Genomic DNA, 13,767 nt, shown 5'->3' on the forward strand with positions numbered 1-13,767 from the left:
TGTGTGTGTGTGTGTTTATTTCTGTAAAAAGCAATTGTGGCTGTGCTGCTCTCATGTTTATCTGCCAACACATCATTCTGCTGCGAGAAACATGTTTCGACGAACAAAAAGGTAAACGGCGACGTTCTGTCAACGTGCATTCTTTGTGACCGTTGTGGTGCCCTGCTGTTGTAGCTGTTTGTGGAGGTTGTGTTTTTTCCATGATGTTTCCGTGGTCACTGCCAGCTCTCATGCTGTCTCACAGTTGTCCCCTGTCTCCATTTAGCTTCAGCAATATGCCATTTGCTTATGTGTGTGTGTCTTTTTGTCCTTATGTGTTTATCAGCTGTATTCTTGTTGCACACAGCATTGTGCAAAGTACAACGCCATGCCCTTCAGGGTAATTGAAGTACAGTATTTGGTTTCAAAAGCTATGTATTTTCTCTGTGTGTGCTCTCATATGCAAATGCAGTGAACATGTGACACATGAATTTATAGTCATGTTGAGCTACATTGTAATAATGCTGAAGCATTTTGTTTCAGTTTATGATTTGTGTACTTGTCTCTCTATATGCATGCATAATGTGTTTGTACTTGGTGGTAGCCTGTGTGTCAGAGATAGAAATATGGAGAGAAAGCATTATTTTCAGTGTCCAGGGAGTGCTTGCAGAGAGCCAACAGCGGGCAGTGCATGAGTGCTGTCTTCCTGGCTCAATTCCCCTATCCTCCATTCCTCTTCATCCCTCCTAAAACACACGCACACACACATAAGTACATCACTGTTGCCTGAATTTTGTGCCCCTAACATTATCCCTTTCTCTACTGTCGTTCTCTCCTCTCCTTTATGGGCCATCTGCACAGGGCCTTTAGTCCCCCTGCTGCTAGCTTTCTCCCCTTCTAATCTCAGGGGGATTAGTGTTAGACTTCACTATTATTTCCATCATGCATGCACTGAGCAACAGGATGCCCAGATGCATAAGGGAGAAGAGCTCACTTAGCTCTGGCTTAAGTGTTTGTGAGACATTACAGCTGACTTTTGTTCTAGTAGATGCAGTAGATTTAACCAAATGGGGGATTGATCCCATTAGGCTGTGGATCTAGGCCCTTTTTTCAGTGTTTGTGGTTTGACAGTAAAAACAACAAAACACACACACACACACACACACACACACACACACACACACACACACACACACACACACATATACAGTATATATATATATATATATATATGTATATATATATATATATATAAAGTAAAATCAAAGAAATTGATAATTTTAAGTGGTCTCTTAATTTTTTCCAGAGCTGTACATGTGCAATTTTTAAGTACTAATGTTGTAGTAATGCTATTGACTATCTGCCTTCAGTTTCAATGACTTGGAAATACAGCAAAAACTCAATAATTTCATGTTGTACTATGCAGATTCTCAGTTTGCACTGATGAAGATTTACTCACCTCTGCATGCTGAATAGTTGGAGCAGCTTCAACTGAGTGCAACTCTGTCTTAATTTGGTTGATACTTAATTCTTAGGGAATTGAATGTTTATACACTGATTCTGAGCTAACTAAAACAATTAAATCATTTAGTGGCACCTCGTTTTCTGTGTGTGTATTCATTCCAAATACACACATGGAAAATGGGGCAGTTTCAAAAGTGACACAGATTTCAAAGACAGGACCTGATATTATATAAAACGCTCTTCATTTCCTCCTCTTTAGATCCCCCTAACCTGTCTTATTTAATCGTCCCACAAACATGGCAGAAGACAGAATAATAAGACAGAGTGTTCCAGCAGCTTAAGCTGAAAGATACTCTTAGCTGAGCCAAAGTTTTCCAAAATCAAAAATACCACAACACTTAAAGTCTCCACTGTGCTTCAAGGAAGTATGTGCATGTTTCCCACTCAGCCACTTCCCCATTAAACAAATGGATGCTTTGGTATTATTTTTTTTAATTAACAACATCCATGTTGTCATTGCTGGACTGGAGTTGATTCATGCACGTATCTTGTGGTCTGCTCAGCAACAATAGACAGTTTTGTTTTTGTCACTGTGTGCCTGAAAAATGAATGCAACAACAGCACAAGAAAATATTCTAAGAAGACTACTGATGGTATTTTCTTGGGGTTTCTTCTTTGGGGGGGCTTGTTAATTATATTTAGAACAAAGTCAGTGTCACATCTTGTCAGAGAGGAGTGGCTGTAAAACAGGGTTGTACTGATATTTTAAAACAAAGAGGAAATGATTTGAGTTTGTAAAATGTCTATTAGCTAATTAAACAAATTAACTAAAATTATTAGCATCTAGTATTAAGAGATTAGCACGGTGAGCACTATTATATATAAACAACAGCATGTGTGTGAAGTCTCTCTTGATCTCTGCCTCTAACAGGCTGCCAACGTTTTCAAATCCAGCAGTTTGCATGATAGCCAGAGGTTGAGACAGACATATTTCTGTACTCTTTTAGGTTCAGTATTTCTTTTATCAACTGAAACTCTGTTACAGCTTGCATAATAAATGTCTGGACATGTAGAAAACATAATTTCCTTTTACATCCTTGAGGTTCCTTGATGAAACTTGAAATAGCTAGTCTAAAGTCTTCCTCCAGTTGTGGGATGCTGTTACCATGAATTGTTTGAGCTTATCTTGGTGAGTTCACTGATGAGAAAAAGATCAATTCTTGACTTTCTGACTGGCACATGACGGATCAGGATTGATCAGGCTTAAAATTGGACGATTCCAGTCTACAGTCAACTTCTCTGTGCACCTCTTACTCAGTATTAAATTTCTTGTTTAAAGATTAGCAGTAGTGTACAATAAATGCTACATGCGAAGCTAAAACCAGCAAATATTTAGCTTTGTTTTTCTTTTTGCATTTTCAGCCATTGTAAATCAGTTCTGTTTTAAATTTGCTCAATCATTGCTAATTTAATTTGTAATTTACAGAAAAATTACATCTGCGGGAATTTATCATTTTTAAATCTTTGCAGTTATTTCTTCCACTAACTAGAAATCACAACTTTAACTATAAGATTATGTGGAAGATGGATTTAAAGGTCTGTAAAGGTCCAGAATCTTGTTTCCAAACACAAATATTTTCCAGGCTTTCTGATTATGTTTCATAAATAGCTGTTGAAAACCAGATCTAAATTTACATGCAAGGATTGTTTAACAATTGGGCCCATAATAAAGCATTGGAGGAGCATTTGGCTGCCCATCCCTGGTTTGTGTTATAAATAAAATATCTTTGATCCCTACTTTCTCTTTGTTCATTTTTTAATTACCTCACATTTTGTCCTTCTGTCCTTTCTCCCTTGCTTTGTGTTGCATCTGTCCATCTGTGTATTTTTGGCTGGCTGTAGCAATTAAGAGGATAATGCTTTTCATCCACTCCAAACAGTCTGAGCTAAAGACACTGAAAATATGAGTAAGAGAGGGAACATTAAGCAGTAGACAGAGACCGTGGCAGAGCTGCAGGAAGAGGAGAGTGGAGTTGGATGAAAGGAAGAGCCTGAGGTAGTGCCTCAGCCTACATTTAAGAGAAGCCCACCGGGGTTAACAGAGCCCTTGACGATAGATTCTTAAGTCCATTCCTGCTTGTTACTTGTTTGTTTTTACCACTTCTTGTGGGTCTCTGTTGGATTGTGAAAGAAAGAGGTAAACAAAACATCTAAAGCTTAAATACTTTCCTATAAGTAGCTTAGTTGCCAAAAAAGTCATCTCACTCACACTCAATGCAAATAATAATGATTTGCACATTTACATTTATGTTCATCCATGATGCAATATAGAAAGGATTATGATAAAGCAGAAGATATCTCACAACCGTGTTGTACAATTTGCATATGCTACATTAAATATATAGCACTTTCTAGAGGTGATAGGGCTGGATAATAAGTCAGTAACAATATCGCGAAAAACACATGATCAATATCAGTAGATAACACATTAGAATATTCAATAATTTCACTAAACTCCGAACCAGAACCACACAGCATTCTGGGGGATGGAGGCAGAGGAAAGGCTTTATCTGGCCTGCTCAACATCTCATGGCCAGCTAAGAAAGGTTGCTGGCATCAACTAACTAACTCACTCACTCTTTGGTTACCTAGCAACAACCTGTTACTAGGTGACTTGCACAGCAGGTTCAGCCTGAAGCAACCAGTTTGCCAGTATTTCAGATATGTGAGCATAGTTATGTTCATTGATCAGAAAATGTTTATCCAAATTGCAGAAAATTTGGAATCTGGATAACTGAATTTGGTCAGGGCCGATCACATACAAACTTTCTGGTCACCGGCCAGTTTCTTGGTACATGTGATTTACTTTACTTTTCAAACACTGTGATGTAGATGTGGTCTCTGCAGATGGCTATTTTGCACATTATAAGCTTCCATAAAACCATCATCATAATGATAGCTCTGATACAACAGTGAGAGATCCAGTCATGCACTTCAGCATTGCTACAATGAGGCACACACTCATGGCTTTTATACGGCTCTGAGACAAATATGCTCTGATTTTATTTTTTTCATACATGATGCTGAAAATAATAATATTGCTACCTGCCTTCTTGCTGCTGAAGATGACTGAGATAGAGTTAAATGTTCATCCATTTGTTTTTACTGTATAAGAGTTGTGGAGTAAATTCTTAGCACCAAACATAGAAATACTCTCCATGTTTTTTGTTCCTGTTTGTACCGTGACAGGACCATCTGTTACTGACTGATGTTATGGTTGGCTTAAACCAAAATGCATGCTGACTGCAGTTTATTGCTATGGGATACTATGTTTGTCATATGTAATCTGTATTTATATGACAACCTGTACAGGGGCTGCAACAAAATTGCATTCACTCTTTTGTCTTCTTTGTACTCATAATATTGCTTGAATGCAATTTTTATTGGGACTTGGTTATGTATTTATAAAGGCTGCTGTCAAATGATTTGTCTTTTTATATCTGACAGTGTTGACCAAAACTTGGGACAAATTTCAATTGAGTTGGAAAATATATAAAAATGAATTTTAATTCAATTTATTGATACTTTTATAATTATTTATTTGAATACTTATACTTGTCATAATATATTATCTTAGTATTCCTTTAATTGTTTTAAACTATTATAATGTATTGAGTTTTGCTCCAGGACAAAAGATTTTAAAGACACCCTCTTACTACAATGTTTAAAATAAAAAATACTGGATCTGGGCATTAAGGGAAGTTAAAGTCCACTTTACTGGCCAAATTTGCAAAGTGGGACTGCATGAAACTTTGAATTGTATATCCTAATATCCTGGATGCAGTGCAATGGAGATATTTCACAGACAGTTTTTGTAATAATGAGCATTTTTTTATTATGTTCTTTATCGTGTCAATAGTAGAAATAAAAAATGGCTTCCTAAAATTCAGTTACAGCTCTAAATTGGTACTTCTTGGTGATGGAAATATCCCATATGAGATGCTGCATTTAATCCCATATGAGATGCTGATTGAACTCATGGCAATCATTAAGTCTGGTATATCATAGCATCCCTGCCAAAATGACAGGAAAAGACATTGTCCTAGTAGCAGCTAAAATACTAATCTTCAGCTATTTAGGTTCACATTCCTGAAAACTTTGCTTTCATTCATGATACTAGAATAAACAAAAGGGTGCTTTTCAGGACTGGAATATAAACCATGTCCCAAAACTGTACCACAAAATGCCCCAAGATCTGTTGGTACTTATATTTGTCAAACATAAAGCAAAGCCACAACTGATATCAGGGTAGGGGGAGGGTAAATCAAGACAAAAATGAAAGATGAACTATGAAATGACCAGCTAATCGAAGAGCTACAGCACACAGTTCCCATCTCTGTCAAACTGTATAACTCACCGTCCTGTCACTATCACTCCTTTGGTCTCATCCATCAGTATTCTACCTGGTTGCTGCTGATGGAATCACTGAAGCGACTGCACAGCGTACCGCTATCTGCCATTAATCTGACGTGGTTCTGGCTTCTGCATCCCATCTGGGATCATATTGCTTGGTACATAACCCTTCTGTCTAAAATGAGCAGCACACATAGTTGTTGTTTTTTTCACTACTGACAGGTCAGTAAAATCTCATCCCTTCACCTGCACAACATGCACACAGGACAGAAAGCTCTGACAGGCCAATAAAACTCCTAAAAAGGCTGTCGCTTGTACATATTTTGCTATCCAATAAAAGTCACAAAGTTAAAAGAGAAATTAATCATAATGGAAATCTATCAAGCACATTTTTAAGCTTATGTTTCTGTGTAAGTTTGTGTATCTGCAGGAAATTCTAGACGAGTTTGTCCTGCTTCTGCTTAGTTTTTCAATTTCAATTCACCACTGTAACATTTCTTGAGTTCTTGTGGTGCCTTGGGAAATAAGCCATATTGTCTATGTCATAAACTGTCACTGGACAATAAACAGCCACTGCCTTCATAGTAGATGTTCCTTTTTAGATGACATCAGATACAAAACTGTGTACTCTTGTTACTATCAAATGTTATGAGAAATAATAGCCACAAATGATGTCCTTATGTTGAGAGTATTGAGATTACTTAAATCCAGTTAATCTTAGAAACAAAGCATGCTGTCTGTAAAGATGATGCACAATTTGCAGGGTTTTGATGGGCTGCTATAATGTTTGCATGAAACCATAAGCATCACACTGAACATTTGTTTATAACCACCCTCCTGCTGTTGTCTTTATTTTAGATTTGGTTTTTCAGAGCCTTGGAGCCTTAGCCACAGTCACAACATTTTTGCTTTCTTTTAGAAATGCTGCAAGAGTCAAGCTGGATGCAAATAAGGTCTATTCACTGTGGGACGCTTTCATTTTCTCTGTAAGGTTACTGCCACGGATCACTTCCTGCAAATGAGGACACTTTTTGGATAAAATGAAATGTCATTATTGCAGTGATTCAGGTGCACTTTCTGGCTCTTTACATACAGTCATTGTAGAGAAATTTCACGGCCAGAAACACACACACTCACAGAAAACAACAAAATAAAACACAAGACAGACAGTGTCATGCAAATACTCAGAAAATCGACAGAGGAAAAGCTGATATGGAGGAAGGATCCTGTTGCATCTATGCGATGGGGGACGATTTTAGCGTTTCAGAGGACATTTGACAAGAAGTCACAGACAAAAAGTCAACATTTTGATGTTTGTTGTTCCCTTCTGGGTTAAATCTGTGCCCAAACTGTGTTGTGCTGATGCTTCTCATTAAATACCATGTTAATAGTTCTTACTTTATCACTGTCCACAAACACATGAATGAGTGGTTTTACTAATTTGGAGAACTTACAATGTTTTTTTTTACTTTTTTATTTTTTTTACAAGAAAATGTTGAACTGAGCTCAGTCCTCCCTGACATCATCTGTTTGAAAGTGAACAAAGGGTTTTAATTGAGAAACTTTTCAAATAAACTTTAACTTGTTTATGCAGAAAAGACTCACAAAATTGACTTGTGAAAGGAAGAGGATGGTGACTGCTGTTTCTTCCTGTTTCTGTGGGTGTCCACTCACATTTCGGGCTGTGGTGCACACACATCGGAAATCACATCTAACTATTTTTGTAGAGATAAATACAGCCAAATTAAAAGCGCACATGTTAATCTATGTGGCTGACTTTTTGGTAGCTGAAGAAACAGGATCAGGATTTAAAACACTCCTTTTCTGCCGTTTAAATGGGGCCTGACTATAAAAAATATACTTTTAATGAGCAAACTTGTGTACTGTTGTAATTTCGTGGCAGTTTTGCTGTTTGCCAACTAAAACAGGACATTATGTTAATAAGAGCAGCTCTTTGAAAGTTTTGTCCTAATAAAATACAGTTTATGTGAGAAAAGAGAATGGGAGAGAATTACAGAGATGTGTATGAGCTGACAAAGTCCAGGTTGAAATTGCTGAGTTATAATATGCTAACTGATACATGACGGCATGATCGATACATGGATGAGAAATAGTTCATGCTGGGACTGTAAAGCTTAACTCAGTTTTGAAGGTGTGAAATAAACTTGGAACTAGCTCTCAATGATTTATTGTTTTTGAAAACAATATTCATTTGGCCCCTCTTTGTCCTAAATTGTGTTACTCACCCCACTGAATCTGACTAAGTTTCTTTTAATTGCAGAGGTGTAGTTAAATGTATTTTTTCTGCTGTGATTTAGCGCAGGTTGACGCCACTCTTCCCTTCACCAGTGTAAAAACTTTCCATCTGAAGATTAGGGTTGTCACAATTTTAAATGTCAAAGTTGATACTGACACTAAGAAAAAAAAACTCAATACCATTTCTACAACATTAATTGAAATGCCCAGGGTTTTGCCCAGAGCAAAAATCTGATTTATTTTAACTTCCTTAATTCTGACAAAATCGGAAAGTAGGGGAGAATTAAATCTTTCTTTAGAAAAAAAAAGTAATTTAAGCATTACTTCCCTGTTTGGCAAATCAGTAGAGAAGATAACACTTCACAGTATAAGTGTTAATATCCTTCATGTAAATATGAGCCTTTGATTTAGACATGCAATTATTTTATTCCATAATAGTTACTCATCTTTAGTGTAACACGGTGTGCTTCTGTTTTTGTCTTTGTTTGCTGTTGGGACAAATATATTTTTATACTGAGAGGCAAATAAAGCCCATCAGCCTTACTCAAAATAGAATAGAATAGAGTTTATTATCATTTGCACAGAATCATTAAGCACATTGAAATTCATGTGTGTTTCTCCAACTTAAGGATAATAAATGTTTATAAAATATAAAAAAATAAATGTAAGATAAAAAGGACACATTGAAAACAAACATTTAAGAAAAAGCATCAAGCGTTCGTGTAAATAAATAGTAATTGATGTTGCACATTAAAATGATCTGATTGCAGTTCAAAGGCTTCACATTTATCATATTTTGTGTTGCAGTAATGAATAGTTCCTGCCATCTTTTATGTCATGTGCCACTAATTTAACAGTGGCTCTGAAAAAACCTCCTGTGTAATTACTTTGTATTATTTGTATGACTTTGGCTTTCTATTGTTACAAAAGCGATGCAGTGGGTGTTACTCTGTCATCTTTGTTCTCTTTCTTCAACAGAAAAACACCAGATCTTCTATTTTTGTCCCTCTGTGCCAACGAGCTTAGCAGCAGGAGGACCATGTGAATAACACCTGCAACAACCTTTCACATCAACATGACAATGTTGTTCTTCACCTCATCTCATCTTATCTTATTTATCTCTTCTCCTATCATTTTTGTCTCAGCTTGGCCCATTTTCTTAGATCTGCTGCCTGTCAGCATCACTCAGTCATCCTCTCAATCTTCATTTAAATGCCTAAAGCCTGTTAAATCTGGCCACATGGCTTGATTTGGACCCTGTCCCAAATTTGGGATCAGTCCTAGTCCCAGAGGATGTTTTGGACTGTGGATGCAGTAGATGTTGAGTAATTGGATGCACAAACAGGAACCAACCTAACTGAGCGGGGAAGCATTTTAAAGATACAGCTTTTTATCCCATTCAGCTTTATCCCATTGCACACGATGCAAAACATGCACTCACCTTTAAGAGGGACTGATGTAACCTAATGTGTCCTGTCTGCCCCTGTGAGTCAGCACTCAGTGCAGAAGACGACACCACTGACTGACAGACAACATACACACACATACACACTCGGAGAGTTAATAACCTTCAGGGTAAAACCTATTAAATATGCACAGACGCTAGATCACATCATTCACAAGCTAACGTGTGCAGGCAGATGGAGGTTGAGTCGTGATCTCTCACCCAAACAGAGTGATAGGAAAACTCACATTTTTTTCTTTACTTGTTCTATTTACATGCACTACTCACTGTGACAAATCTCTATAACTTTGGACTCTTAATGTTTTCTTTGAATGATTTTTGTTTTCAGGGAGGAGTAAGCTTACAGCAAATAACATCAATAAATTCGACTTAAGTAAGAGGTCAAGAGCTGGACACATAACTTAGATGTTTTGTGGATTTTCACTTTATAGAGATTCGGGCTCAAATATATACATACACTTGAATATGTGAAATGTCTCTTAGCAAGTTGCAGAAAAGCTCCACTCCTATCATATTGACTAATAAGGTTCTGGATTAATTTTGGCTGAAGATTTAAATTGTTTTGTTTCCTAGCAGATTTTAAGTATACACCATGCAATTTCAATAGAGCTTAGGTCACAACCAATACAAAAGCATCACATTAGCCGTCTTTGTCCACTCTTAAACCGTTGGAAGGATCATTAGGAGTATGACGAGCCAGAGAGCTAGCCTACTGACTGCTCATGTACAAAGCTGAAATGGCAAGCTGGAAGACCAGTGATTCCAGAACATGTCTTCACAGTACCTACTCTGTAGATAAATGGAGTGCTACCAACAGGAAATAGAGAAAGATAAAACACTTTTGATGAATGAGTAGTAGAATGTCAGCAAGATCTTGGTGAGTTTATTTATCCAAGAAGATGCAACCTCCAGTGACACTTTAGGATTCCCTCAGTGTTAGAGGAGAACCTTGTTATCGGAGATGGTACCTAAATACTTAATCCCTCTACTATCTCAACTGGAGAACTGTGAACCACAGTGGTGACAGCCAAATGCCAGTTCCCTAGAGAAAATAATGAAGAAATTTAAATTTAATGACTTTAGCAGAAGCTTTTTTGGAGGGTTCTCCAACTCCCAAAAAACAGGATTGTAAATTTACAGAGACGTTGATGGCCCAATTGCCAGTTGTAGGCCTGCGGGGGATAATTGTTCGTCAAAGCTTTTGCTCGAGTCATTACTGTGGTTTTAACCTCGTAGCATCTCGCAGCATGCCGACTGGAGCAACCAGTGCCACTACAGTCTGTCATTAGTGACACACAGGCAGAGGTCACATGTGTGTCAGTCTGACAGTTTTACTAAGTCATGTAAATAAATCCTGAAATTTCTGCACTGTGAAGTTATTGTACAAGTTTCAGAGGCATCTGGTAGGATTGTCCTTGATGACTTTGTGTGTCCATGCTGTAAAACACCATAAGATGCAAACAGGTGGAAGTTAAAAATCTGTTTTTTTGAATACAGTCTGATTCAAACAGATGGACTGTTATCTATTCAAGATTCAAGGGGTGAAAATACTGTAGTGATGCTCTGTACGTATATACTATATATGTGTTGCGGTGCTGCCCACTCCATGTCTTGTGTCTCTTTGCCCTGTCAAGGATTCTGGTAATGTTAAGATGAGAAAACCTAGATGCACAAACCTTCTGATTCCTGCAAAACACACAGAAAATCACTTACTTGCTTTGCACCTTGTGATAGACTGACACGTTCACTTATATCAACAGACCCCCATGCGATGCACCTGACACTTCTAGACCGAGTGAATCACCCCGCTCCTGAATGACAGCATCACAGATTGAGTCTACGTTATGGATTAGACAGCGGATTATAATGGATTAGAAATCTGGCATTCACAAAAACCAGTGAATGCCAGATCCCTGCTTTCATTGCAGGGTGACGTCATTCTGTTTGGCTTTGCAGGCTGTCGATCGGAGCTCATTCAGCCTCATGCCCTCCTTCATTACTTCGTTTGTTTGACACGTCTGCTTCTCACTGTTAGCTTTGGTGAAAACAGTTGCATTTGTCACCGTTTGCTTTTTATAAGTGTGACTCTGCATGTGTTACTATGGCAACGCCGTACATTCCTCCTTACGCGTTTTCCCTTCTGGCTACTCTTCATCTTTCTTCTTTTTTGGTCCATCAGCTCTAGATGGAGGAGAGTCGTGCTGAATGAACCCAATTAGGGTTATAAATTTCTATTAGTGGAGGGTCGCAGTTTTTTTTATTAAACCTTCAGTTATTTTTTCAATTTAAGATGAATAATGCATAAGTGATTGACTTAATGATCTGCATGTGTATCTCGAAGGCTTTCTTGTGTGTGACACAGAGACGCATGCACGTTTAGATTTATGGTTTAATGACGACAGTGTGCTGCTTTCTAACTTCCCACTCAGACACAAACACACATGCCATCTTAGCCAGATTGAAAGAGGATGAGCAGTCTGCTGTGGACAGATCTGTGAGAGAGTAATTTATAGCCGTGTAGACACAAACACACCTCAACACACTTACACAAACACCCCCAACAGAATTTACTCATCGCTTTCTCATTCAAGTTTATCATTTAATTTAGTTTAATTTGCTGACAGCCTCCTACAGCTACTGTAATCTTTACAGACTACTTCTGCTAATGACAGATAAAAGATTTTCTTTTACACCTCTTCTCTAAAGACTCCAGGCTCCGATTCACCTAAACCACCGTGTCACTTTTTTTTTAATGTTCAGTATTTTCATGAATTTTGAGACAATTTGTGAAGCTCTCTTTCTAAGATGTGTTCTGTGTACATTTTTACTGAAAGAAACAAAATCAATTAGATTTTTTTTTTTGTAAACAGACTCTGGTTTACACAAGAACTACAGTATATGACCAAACATGTTTTCTCCTTATACATGCTTCTCTTAAAACAAATCAAAATTAAGTTGTAGTTTGACCTTTACTGGCAGCAAGAATAAAGAGCAGCCCTTCTGTTTAGCCTTTGTTACAGTACAAATGCTTTGGGCAAGATGCCCTTTTCCAGAACTCATTTAAGATAACAATGTTGTAGAGCAAAAAGACTTTTCTCTTTATGGGAAGATTAGATGGCTTTACCCTCAGGAGCTTTCATTGTGTTTCTGTCTTTAATAGTCTTGTCAGCTCTGAGCTCTTTACTTGGGACTTACAGGGGAACAATGTTCTTGACTTCACACGTTTCAATAATTTATAATTCAACGAGCTCTGAACAGGATGAGAGCAAGGTTGGATGTGGCGCTCTGTGAAAGAACAGACTGAGAACAGAAAGAGCGACCAGCCATCGGAAGAAGTTAGGATTATTTATGGCAATTAAAATTGATTTACTGAGAGTTCACAGTGACAAGCCACAGATTGATGTGCCATCTGGATAAGATGCAGGTTGATGATTAACCTTAAAATGTATTAAAAACCGGTGGTAAATATCAGGAAGCCTGGTTCAGCTGTAATACATGATGAATCATGAATCAAAAGCCGGGAATATGATCTGGTGTCAAGATGGAGCAGTATGTTTGTTTGCTTAAGTGACTCAGCTTCTGAATAAGGATGAGCAGGTGGATTATCAACACTGGACATGAAATAAATAAGCTGGTGATTTCAGGCAGGTGTAGGAGCAGGACATCAGTGGTCGACACAAATGAGATAAGTATGTGCAGTTGGTGCCTCTTCACTGCGTCTGTTGTCTTTCCCTCCTCCCCATTGCTTTACTTGTCTTTTCTTATTGAAAAATCTAGAGTGAGGGATGCTGTTAAGTCTGCTCCAGCCCTCTCTGTTCAAAGCCTAATGCATTTCCCTTAAATATTTCAATGTATTCCTCTTCTGTTCTGCAAGGCTGAGTACAAGCTCTCCGTCAGCTGGCGCCCACATAGGCAGACTGCCACCAGGAAAATCCTTCTACTGGTTTGATGTCTCAGAATGCCAGAGAAAATAGCTGAAGAGTGACATCAGTAGGGAGAGAGATAAGGCAGGCAGGAAGGCAGGGTTTTGGAGCGATGCAAGATGATAGATCCAGGCTTCTCACATTATTTAAAGTGCATTAAATAATCGCCTTGTTCTCTGTGGCTATATGTTCAGATTTCTCTTTGTGTTCTGCTATTTACTATACTTCCTATGCAGATGTGAGAAGGTTTAGTGGCTGATGCAATGA

The 13,767-nt window shown here is 37.9% G+C and overlaps 1 protein-coding gene across 3 annotated transcripts in view; it reads left to right on the forward strand.

Moving 5' to 3' along the window:
• Nucleotides 1-13,767, forward strand: part of LOC102221895 (microtubule-associated serine/threonine-protein kinase 1) — a 69,850-nt gene that overhangs the window by 18,438 nt on the left and 37,645 nt on the right. Inside the window, exon 2 of one of the 3 annotated variants that reach the window (XM_023333921.1) lies at nucleotides 32-111. The exons of the other annotated variants lie outside the window; for them this stretch is intronic. Within the exon in view, the coding sequence (XP_023189689.1) occupies nucleotides 92-111 (20 nt within the window). The 5' untranslated portion in view covers nucleotides 32-91. The remainder of the gene's footprint in view (nucleotides 1-31; nucleotides 112-13,767) is intronic. 3 annotated transcript variants of the gene reach the window in all.

Source organism: Xiphophorus maculatus, chromosome 5 (genome assembly GCF_002775205.1).
Source record: "Xiphophorus maculatus strain JP 163 A chromosome 5, X_maculatus-5.0-male, whole genome shotgun sequence".
NCBI classification, from domain to species: Eukaryota; Metazoa; Chordata; class Actinopteri; order Cyprinodontiformes; family Poeciliidae; genus Xiphophorus; species Xiphophorus maculatus.